The sequence below is a fragment of the Hippoglossus hippoglossus genome, chromosome 12, assembly GCF_009819705.1.
Source record: "Hippoglossus hippoglossus isolate fHipHip1 chromosome 12, fHipHip1.pri, whole genome shotgun sequence".
Classification (NCBI taxonomy): domain Eukaryota; kingdom Metazoa; phylum Chordata; class Actinopteri; order Pleuronectiformes; family Pleuronectidae; genus Hippoglossus; species Hippoglossus hippoglossus.
Window position 1 is genome coordinate 5,165,175 of NC_047162.1, and position 21,075 is coordinate 5,186,249.

At 38.5% G+C, this 21,075-nt stretch overlaps 1 protein-coding gene across 1 annotated transcript in view; it reads left to right on the forward strand.

The window, feature by feature from the left end:
• Nucleotides 1–21,075, forward strand: part of mast4 (microtubule associated serine/threonine kinase family member 4) — a 90,308-nt gene that overhangs the window by 30,138 nt on the left and 39,095 nt on the right. Inside the window, 2 exon segments of the mRNA XM_034601363.1 lie at nt 11,519–11,550; nt 20,561–20,641. Coding sequence (XP_034457254.1) covers nt 11,519–11,550; nt 20,561–20,641 — 113 coding nt within the window.

Below are 21,075 nucleotides of genomic sequence, written 5' to 3' on the forward strand. Positions count from 1 at the left end.
GCGAGGCGCTGTGTCCCTAGGCTGACTTTGTACTCTGTACGTATGTGTTGTTTCTGAGGCACCTGTGTTGGTTGCTCTTTTTTACAGCACACGGTTAGGACTTTGAGACCTTTCTGTGTTAACACTTGGCAGAACAGAGTGAGCCACGTCTTAGCTCCGCTGTTGACGTGTGCCTGTGTCCTGCATGTGTAAGAATCTCTTGGCTCAACTGTACAGACAGTTCTCATTAGATGAACCAAAGAGGATAATTAGGATATTAACTAATAGCTGACAGAAACCAGGCTGCAAATGTTTTAATCTGCATCACTTTGTTTCCCTGCACAGATAAAGAGAGAACAGATTCATTGTTACTTTTTAAACAACCTCCTTCAACCTCATTTGTCACATTTTATTTGTGTTGGCTGCCAGCAGGGGGAATGAGAGCGGTGTGTTCATACAGCAAGATTGATTACTGTATGTTGTGTCAAGGGCTTTCCTGAGGTTTATTGACTTTTTTTCTAATGGGATGCAAGTTGAGGCTTCTGCCTTTGTGTCAGACATCGTAAGTGAAGTCTAAGCTCAGATCAGGACAACAGTCACAACTAATTATGTACTCGACCAAATAATGAGATATAAATGGAAGTGGAGAAGGGGGACAGAGTGTTCTGAATTCAATTGCTTGTATTTTTACATATGATCTTTAATCCAAGACCTTTTGGCATTAATCATCTCCTCCAGCTGAGTGTTACAGTAGGTGTTACAGTAAAAGCATAAATTGTTCTTGATTTATTATTTTGCTTACTCCAGTTTTTGGTGTACAGGTTATAAGGAAGCCTTATTTAAATTCAGCTCAAACGACTGCATGCGTTTTAAATCACAAACACGCTGTGATCAATTTAAAAAGTCTGCACTATAGGCTTTTTTGATCCATCATTTCTTTCACAATTAACAAAGGTACGTTTTTCATATTGACAACACATTTTTCCTCAGAAAGGTTTTAATTATTCGAATTAAGCTGTTAACATTTGACTTTCATGGTCACGAATTTGGTGTCAATCTGTTCCTCTGTGATTATGAATCTTTATGAAATTTAAAGTGCACAAATGCTGACATTTAATTTATGCTCTTTGAATATTTTTTAATGAGTTTCTGTGGAGAAACCAATAACCTTTTTTGTAACTGTATTTATCAAAAGATTACCAACAGTAATTTTGTGCACAGTTGCCCTAATCTCTCTCTTCCTTTGTTGGAGACAAAGACTCCTTCGTGCAGCAAACGAACACAGTCGTGGCCCCTGTGGTTTGTAGCTGCCACAGCGCGCTAACTTTCACATTCAAAAGGAAACGCAGAAGTTAGTTTGTCAAGCAAATGAGTTTCACCGGTTCAGCTCCACAATTTCCCATTCGTTCTCAGGCCAGGAAGGGATGACATCATTCCAGTCAGACCTGGTTTATGTGAGTGGACGTTTAGAACTTTAACCTCAAAAGAAGACTGTTGATATATTTCAGAACATTGTCAAAGCTGATCTTAAAAAAGTCACGTAGTGCTTCTTGCTCTATTTATATTTCAAGACCTTGTTTATTGATTAATTTAACAACTAAACAGTTCAACATTTTTGGGAAATCTGCTAATTCACTTTCTCACTGGGTGCAATACCGACTGTTTCTCTGTATGAACTCCTAAAAAAAGGCAGAGGATTTTTCCAGAGTTCAGTTTTCACCTATGAAAAAGGCAGCAGGAGATTGTGTAGGTCAGAGGCGTTCACAACAACTGCAACATTTCTGGAATACTCAGGCGAGGGCTGGCGTCTGTGTAGAGCATGCAGGAGGCAGGACATGACGTATAAATTCCACTGCAGAAAGCAGTGTTTTGTTTTAGCCCATTAAAGGTTGTGGGAAAAGCTACTGAATAAGCCATTATGTCTTTTTGACAGTAACTATGAAGATAACTTGACAAAGATGAAATTGTACATTTGTGTTCAGCAATGTCTTGTCGAATGTGGATAAATTCGAGCTTAAGGACGTCAGGTTGTTTTTTTTGACTTGATCGTCAGTCATGAAGAACGAGTACAGAAAGCTTTGCAGTGCATGTTGATGCCTAATGAATGTGACAGGGTGCAGAAATTATTTTTAGACTTGTTGAAAACAACCAGACTAACTAATAATACGCAGGAGAATTATGGATCCCAGTATCAGACCCATTAATGAGTTCTCTAAATATATTGCTCAGCTAAAGTGTGTTGTTGAGTTCAGCTCAGTGAATGATGAGACTGAGTGGAATAAGGTGAAGTCTTTTTTATATATATGTATGTGTGTGTGTGTGTGTCTGTGTGTGTATAGGTACATAATTCATACAAGACAATGCTTTAAATTATTTGATTTTGCAGTACGTCGGCAGAATTGTATTTTACTCTGGTTTTGCCAAGCTTGATGTTATTTCATGCTTCATTCATTCATTCAGTTTTCTTCTGTCCTTAAAAATATGTCAGTGTACCTATTGCAAGGCATCTGTAATGAAGGTATTTGACTGATCTCCACTTCAATATCCAGATGATTACCTTAGTGGTTGAATCTCTTGTGTCTCACTTGGTTTGTAGTCTGTTTTTGGTGGTACAGGCACCATGTTCCCTCATTAAATACAATTTGTAGGATTTGTATCTATTTTAATGATGCCTATGATATGCATGTCCTTCATCTTAATTAGCAGCAGCCTGACAAGCTACTATATGTCATTGTGAGCTTTACTATGCTTCTGACATCCATCTAACTCTGCCTGATAATAAAAGGTATTAACCACACCAGTGCAGTGACATTGTGTGTCTCCAAAGAGCCGTTTGTGTGAAGTGGTGTGAGCCAGCTGGTGGGATACAGCCTGGCCGACAGAACATGATGGTTCAGCACCAGAGAGGACGTCTACTTACAGTTTTTTGAGTATGTTTTGATGGCTCAACCATAAACCGTGTTCATGTTAACATAACCTTATTTAAAAGCTGGCAGTTTTTGAGACAGTGTTTCTGTGCCAATTTAACAGTTTATTATTTAACTAAAGCACCAAATAAATGCTCTCATCTGGGATAGACAACCTTTCTTTAGTTAGAAGAGGTAAGCCGCCTCTCTGCTGAAGTGTCCTTGGTGATGGTGAGTTAGTGTGGGCTCCAGTGGCACTTTATTGATGCTGTGAAAGGGGTCAGACTCAAAGATGAAGTTCTCCTTGAAGAAAAATCATAAAAGAAAATGTTCGTCACCACTGGAAAATTAAATTGAATAGAATATAATGCCAGATGCTCACAGTAGCCAAACACTGAGTTTTGTTTTGTTTTTACTTGAAAGTTCAAAACTTCGTCAGTCAATATTGATTTATACATATTTTTCATAATAATATTTTCTGTAAACACATGTCCTTGTTTAACTGCTGCAGAGGAAATATAATTGAGATTGTTTTACACAGAAAATAAAAGTGTACACAAAGCTGTTGTTAACAATTGTGTGCAATAGCAGCCTCTGGTGTTGATCCAAGGAACTGCCTCTTGTGTGCTCTTTTAGCATATTAATGTTGTATATAAACAATTAATTCATGTATTTGATCAGGCGAATGTATAATCAGAAGGAGAGTAAAACTTATATTTGGCTATCTATGAAGACAGACTTCTCTATGTAGATTAACAGCAGCTGTACAAATGCAGTATCTGCTCTTAGGGTCAGTGTAATTAGTGTATTATTATCCTGACCATGTTGAATGTTGCTGTACTACCTCTTCTCTCATCCATGTGGGGAGAAGGTTGAAATTTACTGGGGAGAACAGCAGCTTTTACTGGATCAATAACGATCTCATAAACTCAGCCATGAAAGCTCATTTTTCATATTTGTCAAAAAAGTCGAATGGTTCATGGGAAAGATTTAAGGTTTTTACAGCTACTGTTGAGTTTTTTGTTGCCATTCGGTGCTACTTTTTACTACAGTTTACATCTTAATGTCCTGTCAATACTGTACAAACTGGACATTTTGAGTTGCTTCCATTTGTAAATCTTCTGTCATCTCCAGCTCTTCATCCTTTCGGAGTTACGTCGCATCTGTCATTTACATTTCCTTCGTCAAATGTTAACAAAGACCAGTCAACATTGAACAGCGACAGTTTAGTCTGGAATTCGGTTACATACAAATGCCGGTCATGAATCAATAGCATACCTTTGGCATTTTAACAAATGGAACCTCATTGACAACCAATAGCAATCAAACGTGTAACAGAAGTGAGATGATATCAATGTCATTAGACACAACAGTATTCAATAACTTATATTGAGAGCCTCATATTGTTGATAATGACATTTAATCACTTTGCAATTTATGGAGCACACATAAACCTTTTTTATGACATACATACGTCCTGTCATCATCCACATGGGCTGTGTCTACGGTTGACATTGATTGGTTTGTAGGCGTGTGTGCATCTGACGTTTCCGTGTTAATGATTTGGCAGATAGAAGTCTTTCTGTTTGAATGGAGAAATTGCAACGGTTATATCATTATGGTATTACTACCAGCATCACCAACCTGATGGTTGATGACCACATGGTTCAGTTCGATCTAGACTGAGACCACCTCTTCTTGTTGGGCTAAATCTTTATTGTATGGTCCAGACTGTGGTTGGAGGCACCTTTCATACTTTCATTTTGCTTTCATTTGCTTTCATCTGCAGGCAGTGTTAATGAGATGTTACTATGGTGGATGTGGAAAATGAGTTATCAAGCAAGACTGAATGTGGCCATCAGAGAGTTTTTACATTTTTACAATGGTGTACAGGATATTACCTGATGCATGTTGGTGAGGATTGAATCAGACCAGGGGTCGACTGCAGAACATTTTTCGTATTAACCGAAATAGAAATATAACTTCTCTCCCGTTTGTATATGAAGAAGTTAGACTGGATATGGATGTGGATATCTTCATTTGTTTTGGCTTTAGATTTAATATGGCATTAAAAGGAGCTCCTCATTAGAAACCAGGGGATCATCAAATTACAGAACAATCATCCTCTGTGCCAGTTTTAAAATGAATTGTTTTCCTCTTACAACATTGGATGAGGCAGTGGATTAAACATTTGTGACACCTAATATCCCGCTGAGAGGAGAAATATGAGGATGCCAACAGATTTAATCAGCAAAGCTTTCTAACAGTGTCGGTGTGCTTTGCTGTTGAATCTTCCCCCGCTGGTGCAGAAATCAATATCTTTCACATCTAGCTGGGCACTATGGTGGAAAATATGACTTTAGACAGTAGGTTTTGGGTTAACTGGGTTAATATTAGTCAACTGCTCATGTGCAGCGTCTGTATGATCAAATTTCAAGTGATTGGTGGTTTATAAACATCCAGACTTTAACCAGGTTTCATTGATCAGTGTGACCTCTTCTAATTTCCAGTTAAACCCGGGGTCTCTGTCTTTGAAGCAGCATTTAGACAAAACAAAGCTCAAATCTGTGATTAATATTATTTTGTTATTCCCAATGGTAATTCTGAAGAACAATAAGCTTGTTTATTCATTACAGTATAAAACCACTGAACTGTGCTGAAAATGTGTGAATGCTTAGTCAACACTTTATTTCTGTTGCAAAAGGGATTCGTTGTGATAGCACATTATACTTCATGGTTACATCATCCATATTCATAATAAGAAAAAACGTAATTTATGTGGCTCTTTTCAACGCAAAGGTACAGTTAGTTTCTAACAGGATAAAACAAATTGATGCAATTACAAAGAAAACATAATAATGAATATAAATGCTAAATAATAAAATGAGAAATGAGATATGCTGTCATCTCAATGAACCAAGGGCCCATTTCCCAATGATGAATTCATTTACTTCAAAGCATTTTCTCTGACCATTTTTATAATCATTTTTAACTGTGACACTAAAGATCATACATGCGGTAACTATCTGCTGGCCGGGAAATGCATCAAAATGACAAGTGTAAATGATGCAGGATAGATATGTTTTATACTTGGACTTATTCAGTAGGAAAATCAATCTTCTAGCTTGCTCCCCTTCATGATTAATGTTTACTGAGTCAAAGTTAGTTTAATAAAAACTCCTTGATCGATTTGGCTTCTGCTCCAGGAAGACATTCCACTTAAACTCTTATTTAACTCAATATAAAGTAGGTTGATTCCTAAAAGTTAATGAATATGAACATAAACACCATGTTATTTGTTTTTCAGCCTGTCATAATTTCTGTAGTAGACCTTCACAACATACAACATACCCACTGGAGGTCAAATGAAAGGGAGGAGGAAATTGATACAGTTGCACAATCATTGATTTGGTTCTTTGTTTTCCTTTCCACTGAGCAGTTATGACTACTTACCTAATGAGTAGTGATGTATCAACTATAGATACAAAACATAAAACATGTGTTTTAGATATAGACATGTGTTGCCTGACAATCCTCCTCCCTTTTAAAATTACATGTAGCCCAAGGCTACATCCAGATTCAATAGGAAAGATTAGGGGAATGTACTCTCTAGATCTTAAGTCTTTGGACAGTTGAGACTTTTTTGTTCTGCAGGCGATATCTCTCACACAGAATATTGATGTGATTCTACTCAAGTTAAATCTGAGCCTCTGCTCCTTGATGAAGTATCCATTATTTTATTTCAAACTGAAAGTGCTGAAGCACTGAGCCTGAAGAACAAAAATGACTGAACAAATACTGATGTAACGCAAACTGTTGATTTGACCACGTTATGACTTAATATGAGAATAAGGATTTTCCTGCCTGTCAGGAGCAAACCGCAGTTCAACCAAGTCCACTTTTGATCTTGAGATGTAGGATCATCCTCGATGAATCAAGGAGAATTATTAATGAAGCACATAGGCCTTTTCACAAGAGCAATAGCACAGCTTTGATGTGGTGTCTTGGAGATGATGTGTCGTTACTAGAAGTCATTCATTGACATTTACCCTGCGGAACAATAAACTTTTTCAGCCTCATCATGTTAGGACTGTTCAACATGTTCAACATTACTGGATGAACAATGTACGTATACTTTCACCGCCGGTGTGTCTTCCTGATGTTTTTAAGATGAAAAGATTTCATGTAACAACCCTCTAGTTTGCTCATTTGACGGCTCCGTAGTCTACAGTAACAGAGATAATATAATTGAATGGAATTGCTTGTATTTATGTTAAGCAATGGGAAAACACCACGTCAGGACTTTTGTCTCATTATTGTAAATCTCGACTTTCACTCAGTTTCAAATCCAAGGCTCTTCAATTAAATCTTGTTTATCATTTGTTTGCAGGGCTCGGCTTGAAGCTTGTAAGATATCATCTGCAATAAACCTTAAACTACAGATTTAATTAAAAAAAGATCAATGCAAAGTTTTTTGCTTCAAGTGTTATTGAGTATTCAAGTAAGGATTCTTTTGAGAACATGCTGAACAGACAGTGACCCGATGAAAAGATTTAGCTGAAAGAAAAAACTGCATCTCTGCATGCTAGCCACACTACAGACGTACAGAACATTTATTCGAAACTTGAAAAAAAATAAGAACATTTTATGTAAAATTCTAATGGAAACTTTTTTTTGTAGATTTTCAGGGAAAGTCCTGCAGATTATTGCTTGAATATTTAGAGGTCTCTCGTTGAATTGTTCCTCCCGTCTGGTCTTAGTGCTGTTTACAGTGAATGAGTGCAGAGACTCTGAAGTTATAGGCCTTATGTTTTCAGTCATGGGCTACTGGTAGTAACCGGAAGTGTTGTGTAATACGACAAGCAGCTACAGAAATACACCAGAACTACGGGTATCTATTTACACTGCAGAAAAACAAACACACCCAGTTTAAATATAAGCCATAAGTTTTAATTAGTCAGGCTATAATCAGCCTTTTTCCATTATGCCATGAGCAACCACCATCTGATTTACTGCAGACATCCTGCATTCTTTTCCACACAGTGAAACTGGTAACTCTGCTGCAGGAGTTGAAGGTGTGAAATCTGTTGCCTGCAGATCCTCATTTACTATCAATAGCTGCTCTATTTCAAACTGGTCCATAGTCAAGAATGCATAAAATGACCAAATCTAATGCAATTGCATTTTTCCTTCGGCAGAACTACACTCAGACTAATACACTGCTCTCTGTGACTTGTGAACTAGCAGCAGTAAACAGGGTTTGTATTAGCACTAACTTAATACAGCTCTGGTGCAGTTTTCATAGATGATAAACTGATAAAAACAACAAACCGTAATGTTGATTGTGTTCATCCATTGTAACCTGTGGGAACTGTGGTTGTCATATTTAAAATACACTATATGGCCATTGCCAGAAAAAAATGCTGACCAGGAATGATATAAAAACGATTGTTTTTTTGTGGAAATCTTTTGAGAAGTTCAGATACCGATAACAGCATCAGAAATGCCACGGATACTGCTCAAAAGGCCAGGTCAGGGATTGTCGAGTTAGCGAATCAATGCACGGATCCAAAACCATGTCTTTAAAGTATGTTAGTTTCACCCAGATACAACTACAATTTTTTCCCCCCGTAAACTACTTCTTCTCTGCCCCAAAGTGGCAGTTTCTCTTTTCTCGGTACTATAGTAAGAACTGTTTTTAAAGCAGCGGAGAAGTGATTTTCTGGTAGTGTAGTCAGATATGGCTACAATCTCAGCTAAAAAAAATGTGACAGTATGCAGGACTTCAGTTTCAAAGTGTTGGCACATTATCTCATAAAGCATATAGTCCAGGTATCGGCTTTGGAATTTGGACGAGAAAAATTGCTGAGCATTACAGTGGCAAGAATTTGATATCATATTGTTATCATCACTGTTGTATATTTTGAGAGAAAGACAAAGTCAACCATTAGTTAGAGGAAGAGTTGGAGTTTAGATGTGTCTCACTACTGTTCCATTAAAACCATGTTACACGGTGCACTTTTAATACACTCACCCTCAGTACTTAAGAAACTTCTAACTCAGAAAGGTATTGATGGTGTCAAGCTTCAAAAGCATTATTGAAAAGTCACTTATTTCATCTATGTAAATATTTGACACGAGTATACTGTATACATTTACAAAGTGTTTTTTAATAAATTGGTATATTGGGGTGGTGGTTTTGCTCTCAGGTTGTCTTTATTATGGGCTTCACACTGTGATTTTGTGACTGGTGGATATCCCATCTGTGTAAGTCATTCCCTGCTGGTAATTAGTGTTGTGTGAGCCTCGGTCATGTCTCCCAAGGAAGCTCTCTGCCCTTGGTCTTCAGTAGGCAGCAGGGGAAGCCAGACATTAAGCCCTAATTGATAGCAAAGGGAGAGTGGGGCTTAGCACTTTTTCTGCTGACTGGAGCAACCAATTCACATCAACCCCACATCCTAGACTGTCTCACACAAAGGATCTCGCCCTTACCAGGTTATTATTAGACAATGAAACATCTACTGATCAAATCATTGGGATTTGTAGCCACTAAACAAAACAGATCCAAAGCCGGGTTGTATACCATCCCTCTTTTACAGCAAAGGGACAGATCAGGAGAGAGGGATTTGAAATAATAAGATCTGGGGAGTTTATATTTGCCTCAGACTAATGCTATAATAGAAAACAGTGAAATAAATCAACCTCCTTCCTCACAAAAAGCTGCTGTTACTAAACAAACAGCTCTGTTAAATCTGAGGGTATATAGTGATCTGTACAAGGCGTTCTTACCTGTCACTGTGGCTCGTCGTCGTGCACAGTCGTCCATGTGGCACTGGCACATCAACAGATGCTGCAGGAGCATCTGTTGTGGTCTGATGTAGTTTACTTTTTACTTCCTGGCAGCTTACAGAGAAGTATGGAACATGTTGTTGGAATGTGTCATGGGATTTCTGACACATTTCTAGTTATCAAGGACAGAATATTTAAGGGTAACAAACATACTTTCCAAATGCTCTCTTCACTCAATAAAAAAGATTGTTTGCTTTTATTGATCCAATATAACAACTAATAAGATTCTGAAATGTAAACTCTTCTACATTCATTTAGTTTAGTTAACTTGCTGTAATTGCCATCTGTGAGTTAGCTGATTGTATTCCCTATTGTATTAGGGAGAGAATAGAGACCATATAGGACTCTGTGTCCACAGCTTTCATTTAGTGTATATTACGATATTGAAAATCAGTCTTTATGCTCCTGTTGCAATACAACTGAACCTGGAATCAGGTCCACATTTGACAAATGTAGGAACAATGGGAAAAAAACACACTTCTATCTTAATGATAATAATAATAAAGACATTTTTTCTTGGCACCTTTCTAGACACCTGAGGACACCTTACAATATATCATTGATAAACATGATTAATGAATAATAATAAATATTATATAAACCAAAACAAAGCGCTAATATTGGATAAGGAAACATGCATATAGTTAAATCTAGGTTACAATCCGGAGGGAGGAAGGCAAATACACTTAAAAATAAAGGTTTAAAGCTGATTGGTTCATTATTGTCTTGATATTTCATCATTAATTGTAGAAAATATCGACCAAAAGAAAAGTACTTCAACATTGTGTTGCCCACTGAGTCAAATGTGTTTAATGACAAATGCAAAGCAAATACTTTACTTTGTAATGCTTCAGCATGCAGTATTATCCCTAAGTATTCCGCCTGTGAGAACGCACAATCTCTCAATAAATCAATGGGAGCATTGTTGGTGATTTTGCTGAGCTGATTCAGTACACAGCAAACCCTGACCTCTGAGTAACTCTGCCTTCCAAAGGGGGTTTCAGGAACAAATACAGTGTGCTGTACACAGTCCTACTTAAAGAATCCAAAAGGTTTTACATTAACTATAGTTTAATTTACAGAAAATGAGCAGACATTTAAATTTAAGTTTATTTGTGTAACTATCTGACTTATCGGAGCTTAATTTACACTTAATTTAGTTTTAGTTTTTTTTAATCAAAGATGTCTGTTCCTAAAAGACAATTAATTAAGAGTTAACTTCCACACTCCAATTTGAATATTTATATCTGGGTGTTTAATGCCTTTTTAATAAGGGACCTATTTAAGAGGTAATTGGGATTTGGGAGAGTATTTTCATTTGTTTTGTTGGTTGAGCTGTTGTGTGATTTAACTTAACAGTTTAAAAATCCAGATGCCGTCTCTAAACTTTATTCCCAGTTGTTTGTGATGGGATGTAAGAGTTTCACAACTGCTCTGTCATCTCCTTCCATATGGTGTCTGTTTGTGATGCTCTAAATCTGCCACAGTTGGCTGTTGGCAGTTTTCTGTTTTTTCAACAGAACCTCAGTCACTTCCTTAATTTTCACTTTCTTTATTTTTGTCTTTAAAGTGTGATGCAGCTTTGGTGTTTTATTAACTCCAAAGTCGCTTTGAGGTCCAACCAACTTCATGTGAATAACCAAGCAACATTTTCCGTGATAAATGACCAAATTTTGGTATAAATGTTTGAAATAAATGCATGAGGAAGGCTGTGTTGTGTGAATCTATTATATTATTTGATGTTTGTTTTTTTATACTAATGATTTTTGTCTTTTCTTTTACAGAAGGAGCTGAGTCTACCTAGAAGAGGCAGTCTGTAAGTACCTATAAATATGTTGCATATAAGCATCTGCTGTAGCCTGTGTTCATTAACTGGACCCTCATGTAATAATCTTGAACCTCTATTTTCCACACTGCTATAGTGTTATTTACAACTCATATTAACTCAAGTAATATTAAACTTCTTGAATATGATAATATACGACTTGAAATATTTTATCAATTCTATCAAATTGATAGCTTAAGATATATATCATATAGCTGTTTCTATGTCAACAGGTTTTACACGTGTCTTCAAAAGTCAGGGTTATTCTCTTCTAGGCAACTTCACTTTTTCTTCAATTGGCACTTCTGGGACTTTCATATTCCTTCATATCTGTCGCACCTAACATAGGTCTTTCATGTCATTCATTGTGGTCTCATAAAGTCTTACATGTATCTTGTTGAAACGTGCGGAAACTCTGTTACGTGACATCATTTCAAGAACTATGAATACACACTCAAGATCTATTGCCAGTGTATGAGTGAGCTCTTCACTTAATCTGATCTGACTATGTTAATGTTCTTGGTCTCCAATGAGCCACTAAATATGTCTGACATCTAATGAATAAGTGTTTATATTTAGTCTACTGACCTGCATCATAAACACGTTTTATAGTGACTCCCAAAAGCAGCTACATCATTTATCCGGATGGCACTCATGTGACTTGTGACGGTTCTTGTTGTTCTTGTTGGTTTCACATGTTCTGCAGTTGCCCGGTCACATTTTATCAATCAGTCTACTCTGCGTTCAGTCAGTGTCAGCAGAGAATTAGCAAAGCCAATTTAGTTTGAGTTGGTTTGCAATCATCAAGTGGAACTTGCTAAGTAAGCATACTGCATTTTAAGTTTCTGTTTAGTTTTGATGAAACATTGCGTTATTCTACCGGATATCGCATCTTGCACAAGCGCATTAACAGAAAACATGAATGCAAGAGCCACAACACAACTACATAAGCAACACAACAGAAACACAATCACAATAGAAGTGAGCGACAACTGAGTTACTGTCTGCCGTCAATTACTTTTTCTTGCTGCAGTCAAGTGAGCTGTTGTTTGTAAAAACGCCTCTCAAAATGTGCTGCTTGTCCATCTGAGATGTTACGGTACAGCACCTTTTGCTGCTCCAAGCACATGCACCATAATACATCAAATAGACAAGCAGCTCTGCACGTTTTATTGTCAACATCCCTTGTCGCTCACTTCCCTTGTCTTTCCGTTGTGTGGCTTTTGTAGTTAAGTTGTTGCTTCTTCAGTTGTGTTGTTGCTTTTGTGTTTTCTGTTAATGTGCTTGTGTGAGATGTCTCGGCCACCGTAGGATTTTAAGGATAATGGCTAATAAGATAACCTTAAAAATAATACAGTAAAAAAGTGAACAAACACACAAAGATGAAGCTGGACAAATCTGAGGGAGTGATTTCTATGACAGCCACAGTGTTGCCTATCATGTGTACAGTTCTTTTAACCTTCTCCTCATTCTGTAATCATAACATGAATGTCACTTTAAACTACCAGCATTAACTTTTATGGGTTGGATGTTTTTTCTTTAATTACGGCTTCTCTACTACTGTACCAGCAGCTTGTTCCTCCTGTCTTTCATTTTATGAGGAAATACCCCAAAGATGTCTAAGAGTCAGACTCTATTTAAGTGGAAGCAGGCTTTTTCAAACATTTTAACTATTTCACGCTGACACTTACCCAAGGCAGAATATGTCCAGGATATTTCTCCAGCACTCTACTGTTAGTCTGAGGCTCATTCTGACTACAGGGTGAGAGATCAGAAAAAAAAATTCAAACTCTCTTCCTAGATTCATATTCGTCATTTTCTGAGAAAATGTTTTTCCACACTGTGTGAGGACTCTTCTTCAGGTGCTTTGACACGCTGTTTCAGTGCTGGAGGACAGAATGAACTCCATTTTTCAATATATGTGGTTAACTTTATGTTTGAATCAGAATCAAACCGTGGATGAAGTTGGCTCTAATGGTCTCGACTGGTCCCTCTGCTGGTCGGTTAAATTTCTATCAGTAGCTTTTTTAAAGGTGACACTCGGCCAGTGATATGTCAGATGAGTTACATATTCTAAGCCCTGCGAAGGTGTAATGGACTTCCTGGTCATTGATTTTAGTTTAAGTCTGATACATTTTATGGCAGAGAAAGATTTACCCATGACACCTTGCTGCTCTCGCTGCCACCTCACATCTCCTGTTACGGAGGTGAGCCATTACTAGCAGTGATCTGCTGTGAGATCACCAACTGCACTGGTTTTTATTTAGAGTGCCCGAGCCTCCACTGACCTTGGTAACCATGGTGATGGTGTTTGGATATGACAAAGTTTATATGACTGCTTCAGATTCATCTTAGCTGCAGTTTATTTAAATAACGGTCCCATATTTTCTTTATTTGTTACTTTGAAAACAAGAAAAGTGAGCATGACGCAGCCCATATCTTCTAACACGGATGTATTGACTTCTCTTGATTGATAAAGTAGCTGTCATCTAAGACTGTCGGGCACCGCTTGATTTCAATGTGTCAGACTGGTGCAGCAGCAGCGGTGGTGGGATTCATTATTGAAATTCCTTTGCCACATTTCGCGACTGATGGATGGTACCTTTTACACCGTGTCATGTGTGAAGTTTTTTTCAACATGAGTCATTGGAGAGCGATGACTGAAACCTATTCATAGGCTGACCTTAATAACTAGAAGTCTTTTGCTGGGTTGAATTAAATAACTGAAAATCAATCATTTGTTCGTGTTGGCAGCTCAATATGCGGTCACTGGATTTGTTGACAAATCCAAAACACAGGGTGGTGCAGTTTCACGTCCGAGGCAGCAAAGATGTTGTGCTGCCCAACTACGTGAGCTGCGTCACCATGCAACAGGATATGACGGATACTGTTTCATGGTGATACACAAACTACAGATGCTGTCAACCATGCTTAATGAACGTTATGACAAACGACTACAGATAATAATAATAATAATAGTAATAATAATACATTTAATTTATACAGCACCTTTCATACATAAAATGAAGCTCAAAGTGCTTGACAATAAAATCAAAGACATGAAATAGGATATCAATAAGAACACGTCACTAAAACAAAGACTTAGGATTAGTTTCCTAAAACTATCAACAGAGGTAGTTTGTCTGATATGTGGGGTTAGGGTTAACCCCGATAAACAATCAGAGATGTATGAGGGTGCTGTACCATTAAGAGACTTAAAAACAAGTAATATAATTTTAAAATCAATCCTCAGTGATACTGGAATGAGATAAGGTTGTTGTCAGTGGTTAACCATATGCAGAGATTTTACCCTTGCCAAGGAGGCTCTGTTTTTACGTCTGCGTTTGATTATTACAAAATCTACCAGTACTCATTTGCTATGCACGTTTTCATTCGTCCTACTCCTGCTAAATCCTGTCATTTCCTTGATGAGACTTGTATAGGAGATCGTACACATAGTCTGAACAAAATGTGAAATGAATAATGTAAATGTTAAATCAAGCACAGGCTTAGTGTTGCACTTTGCTAGGTGGCACATTTTCACCTTTTGCTCAGGCTGATTCAGCTGGTTTTTGTGAAGTCCTCCACAACAGCACTGTTATCATTGCTTTTCAAAAATGTGCCCAGGTTATAGATTCCAACTTTAAAGTTGCACTAATGGAAATTTTCATCATTTAATTTTGTATTTGTCTCACCTCAGAGGGTCAAAACACGTATGACAAATGGATTTTAAATGAAACTCCATATCTGCTCAATGAAAAAATACTTAAAATGTCTTGATACTAAGTTAAATGAAAGCTCTAGGACACAGTATTGCAAATATTCATATTTGGCATTGCCTCACACTGTCCTTGTCTGAAGAATTTGCACCTGATAATGAATTCCAAGTTTAAAAGTAGGGTTGGTAAGTTGTTGAAACACCTTTTATCTTATGTGTTGAAATCCTCTTCACATTCTGATTCAGCCATCAATAAATACAGTTGTCTGAAAGAAATGAAAAATAGCTGGTGTCTATGGCCCACGCAGGACTGTAATAAACAGGACCAATCGAATGAAATTATTGGCTGGCGTACCTCTCTGTCACTAACCAACCTGCCTGCCTGCACATGCTCTTCCTGCGCATGACCGGAGTCTTCACAAGCTGGAGAGACGTCCACCGCTGAAGCACAGAACTATGAACAAAAGTTACAGAGCGAGTCAAAGAAAAATAGCAGAGAAAGTGCAGCCAAAATTCCCAGTTCCACTACAAACAACGACTTCCATTCCAAAACAAAGCAGGAAAATATGGCGTTCATGTGTTTTGGGGTCGTAGCTTTGACAAGAGGGCCAATCGGAGGGGGTGGGATTTATCGGTTGCATATTTTCAAAGTGCGGCCTGCCCTTGCTAGCTTCTCCAGGGTTATCAGCACTAGTGTTCTCAAGGTAACAAAGTTAACGATATAAACTCATGTGCTGACTGGAAAGTGCTGTCTGCTTCAGCAATTATTCACAAATATCCTACAGCTAAAATGATGTGTTGTCCTGGAAGTCTCAATAGCTACTGTAGCTTCTCTTAACATTAATGCTATGTTTTAAAATATTTAATAAAAAGTGTGACCTCAATGAAATACTGTGGTCACAAGACGTTACAAGAAAATGTGACAACGGAGCAGCTTTAGACAAGAGCTGCAGCATTAATTAAAATGAGTTGATAAAGTGTAGCTACACACGACTCATTCCAAATCAAGGGACAAGTAAGATGATGGTGTGTAGTGTTGTGCCAATGAAAAACCTGATAACTATGACTGATGAGAGTCCACTTTTCTTTTCCATCAAGGTAGAAGTGATTTCAAATGAATTCAGGCTGAATAATATAAGCTCCTCTGCACACTGTGCTGTGAGTCAGTGAAAGCTGTTCTCACCCAAGTACAGTAGCTTTCCTGCATTATTATGAAAAGCTTGGTGAGTGACCTACCTTCACCCAAAGCCACAACAAAATTTACTCTGACAAATAGCTTTCAGAAATGATTTCAGTCCAGTTGAATAAGCTTGGCTAAGTATTTATTCTTTTGTCTGTTTTATAATATTGTGTGCTACATATAGCAAGTACATGCAACACACTGATTTGTTGTCGTAGATACCCATCTAGTTTCAATGCATTAACTCATTTCTGTGGTAGCAGGAAATTATACACACATGCATATCTCCAAGTGCATACATTTTATCCTGTTTACTGGTGTCATCAAAATTAAACGGTTTTAAGCTGGTGAGGGTGTTTGATTTATCAATTCATATATAAAATGTGATAGTTCTATTTGACTATTAAACTGACCAGATGAGCCCTTACAGACTTCTTATTGTGAAATGTACTGTGGCTTAGACTGTGTGGAAAATTCTGTGTAGTTAGTGGCATAGTTTTATATTTAACTTGAGAAGTGACACTTCTGTTTGCCATAGCTATGGGACTTAAGTGATGTTGCAGTGTTTACATGTATACTTAAGGATATAACAGGGCCTCTGAATGTCTCTGTATTAAAACTGTATGTCCCTCTATTAGTTCTTCTCCCTCTGCAACATATTTAGACACATGTAGGGCAGAGGAAATTGTCTAACTTCCTGAAACTGTTGGATTTATGTCTCATAGACATTTGGTCATTTTCCAACAAACAAATGCAGTGTATACTGTCTGATGTATTCTCCTCTGCTAAATTTAAATATAACGTCCATAACTAAACCCACGCAAGACAAGGGAGATTTTATCAGGTTGAAAACGATTAAAGATGGAAGAAAATGCCTGAAAGTTAGAGGACAGTAAATAGGACAATAGTGTTGACCCTGGGTTTGTTCTCCTGACCTGCTGCTCTACATCCTCTTCTGCTCCAGTTCCTGCCTCAGTGTTTGTTGACATCTGCAGTGGCTCTTTGCTCCTCAAACATGCTCACACTGGTAAAGAATTCAGTGGTATCCTGGATGAGTGAGTGAGGCAGTATCTGTATGTCTTACTGTCCTGCTCTGATTTCTATATTCCCGTCACTCCAAGTTTAACAGCAGATGTTAGTTATTGTAGCTGACTTATTGCAGAAGACACATTTTAGTTGGGTACTTTTTTAGAGTGTGCTCTCAAATAATCTGAATAACTCCCCACTTTTTGTCATAATGTACCTTGTTAGGTAATTTCCTGTCCAAGTTATGATTCATTTAGTCTTATTGGGATCTTGATGGTTTGGCAGTAACGTGTCTGCCAAAATAAGTGTTGCTAGAATGCATCATCATTGTGATTTACTGATGATAAGCTCCTCAGTGACGTTTTAAATCCGTGCAGCAGCAAGGACGATCTGTTGCGTCATCGTGATTTATTACATTTGTTTTCACTATTAGATTTCACAATCACACCCAACACTCCTCTCCCTCTCTGAAGCACCGACACTGACTATTCTATTTGCCTGCAAGGACAGATGACGTCATAAAAAAATTCCACCGCAACTTCAGTTTTCAGCTCTGCTTTTGTATTTTTTTTTTTTTTGACCTGAAGTCAGTTGATGTTGTGTGAACTGACTGATGTGGAGCGGCAGATGGTGGTGCATTATGTTTTTCCCTAACAGATGACATCACTGGTTGTGGTGACATTGCATCGTATGGCGCGTGCCTCTTGCTAGCCTCTGTCAAGGTGACTGTGTGTGGAGCAGCAGACAAAATGTAAATTTAATTTACTGCACTCATTTCTGCTATGTAGCAAGCCACCAGCCGGGGGAGGCGCTGTGGCGGTCGGGGGGGGGCCGGGGGTTAAATGTGAATGCGTATGTGAGGGAGCAGGGGGGGGGGGGCGTGTATTAGGGGAGGGAAGTAGGGGTATTGTCCTGCCTCTGTGCCCTCTGCAGGCAGCTGAGGATCCCATTTGACAGCTTCAAGGTGGAACGTGGAAAGACCAAAACAAGAAGTGTACCCCCCCCTTTTTTGCCCCCTCCCTTTCAGTGGGGGGAAAGGAAGCCAATCCGTCTCATCGCACTGTGGTGGCTGGGTTTGGCTCTTTGTCAGTGCAAGAGGGGCGGCAGGCATGAGGCAGGCAGGGAGGCAGGCAGGGAGGCAGTGTGAATGCATATCATGACCACAACAGAGCAAACGAGCACAGTTCAGCCATGAAAGCCCAGCGGGAGAGGCTGAGAATTCCAGGGCTGACGCTAGAGTGAGTATTTTCCTCCGTTATCCTACCAGGCAGCTCCTCTGCAGTGTGCAGCTTCATCTGTCTCTGTGTCATATGTGTTGCTTTAAGCTCTGTGTTAGCATTAGCAGCAGCAGCATCTGCAGCAGGAAGTCTAATGTCAAATCCTTCACAGCTAGGCAACAGTGGCTTGTGTGTGTATGTGTGTGTTGGTGTGCGTGCGTGCTCATGCATTTATGTCTCCATGCACGTGTGGATGATAGACAGATAACGTGTCACGCAGAAGAGTGCCGCAGCCGCACAACGTACTTTATTTGCTGGTGTGACGCACATGCACACTCAGACATACACATCCATAGAAAACGCACTCATGCTAACAGCACACCTGTGATGAGTCTAGTTTGTTGGATGTGATCAATACGGTAAAAGGCAGTGACTCACTGAAGGTTGTGTTTACATGGCAGGTTCCCCTTTCATCAAAGCCACAGTCATTTGATTGACTTGATGCATTTTTTTATATAGGTCAACAAGGCATTTGTTATGGTTCCCTCCACATGAGGCTTCAAACCCTGAAATTGAGAGACTGATAAGTGACTGATGATCCTTCTAATTGGCCTCTATCTAATTTTCATAGACAATGAGGACAATGCATTGTGTTCAGCCAACATATATTATTATTATATATTATTATTAGGGCTCCTTATTTTTGTCATGGTCCAAAAAAATCCCACAAAAAGACCACAACCAACAATGTGTTTGTCTGGCACTCAATACTACCTGTGTAGTGCACTACCACCCTGTGACACTCCAAGCCTATTGGTTCTCACTGCATCTTGACAAATGGGTCACAAACACTTCTTAAACTGGGCATTGTAGCTTTAAGCAAACATTTCTCAACCAGGAGTAAACACTGCATTCATTGGGGACTATTTTTATCATTAATCCAGATTTAGTGCACTATTGTTTTGTATTCACTGCAACAGAAGGGTGTTTGTTGGATTGAATTCAAATACAGTGCCCACAATGAAGAAACATGTCTCAGTGCAGAAGGTCTCTATCATTTTCATTAGTTTTAGGACAACAATGGAGCTCTGTGGCACAGAGAAATAAGAGATATCAGGTTTTGGATGCACTGAAAACACTTAAATACTTCATTGTTAGTAAGAAAAATCCCAATTAATTTAGCATATTAGACGTGAATATTTAGATTTTAGATGATTTCCACTGCAGTAGAGGTTACTCACCTCTACCTGATTTAATATTCTGCAGTGCCACTGCTGAAAGTTTAGTTTAAATAGAGCTGAATACATGGTATCACATAGGTAACAGTGGAAGTTTAAATAACAGGAGAGCCACTGTTTAAAGCTTGATTTCAAGCACCCAGTAAAGGCTTTAGTAATTTTAGTAAGTAAATTAGTAAAATAGGGATAAGATGAGATTAATTTCCCCATAGGCAAAGTGGATTCAGATTCATAGCACCACAGCAGATAAAATCATACATATTGTGTGAAATGTCATGTTATCATATAGTGAAAATGTTAAGAAAAAAAGCACACAAATGGCTTCCTTACATATACAATTGTAGCTCACATTGAACCAGCATTGGGGGTCAAACATCCTCAATGTCAAACTAATATTACAGAACCAGACAAATGCCTTGGGAATCTGCTCTATAAACACAATTTCACTTCATCTGACAGGGAATATTTACTCTTCATGATGCTGCTGTCTCCATCCAGACACATGTCTGAGCTGGAGGGGGGGGTTAGGTTAGCTTCTGTCGTGTGTGTGTGTGTGTGTGTGTGTGAGTGTGAGTGTGTGAGATAAAAGACAACTATTCACTACAATCCATTTAACTTGCAGCCTCACTCCCCGAAGCTTGAGCCCCACTCCCACTAGCCCTTGCAGCCCGTGCAGCCCTCTGCACGCTTTTCATTTTTGGAGGTAAGCAAGAGCTCTTCAACCATAGCTATTTTGTTGTGAAGGCCTGTTGGTGCATGTTTGAGTCACTCCTGTGCTCATCTGTCGAGGCTGAAATATGTTATATCGTCTGCCCGCCTCAAATCATCTGCCTTTGAAATGCCACTGAAAAAAGGGGGACACGGCTCTTACATAATGTTGATAGTTTCACCCCTTCCCCCATCTTGCCCCTCACTGTTCAGAGGTTTATGCTCCTCTTTCATGTGCTAAGTAGGATTTGTGGCATTTGAAATACATCAAAGTGAAGAATGGTCTCAATCTGTCTGAGTCCCGGCTCGAATGATTCATTTAGGAGCGAACACTATTTAAAAAAAAAATTCTGTAATGGTTCCATTTCCGAGCTTATTTCTTAAATCTAAACTCGTTTCTGATTTAGTACTTACTGCGTTTGCTGATAA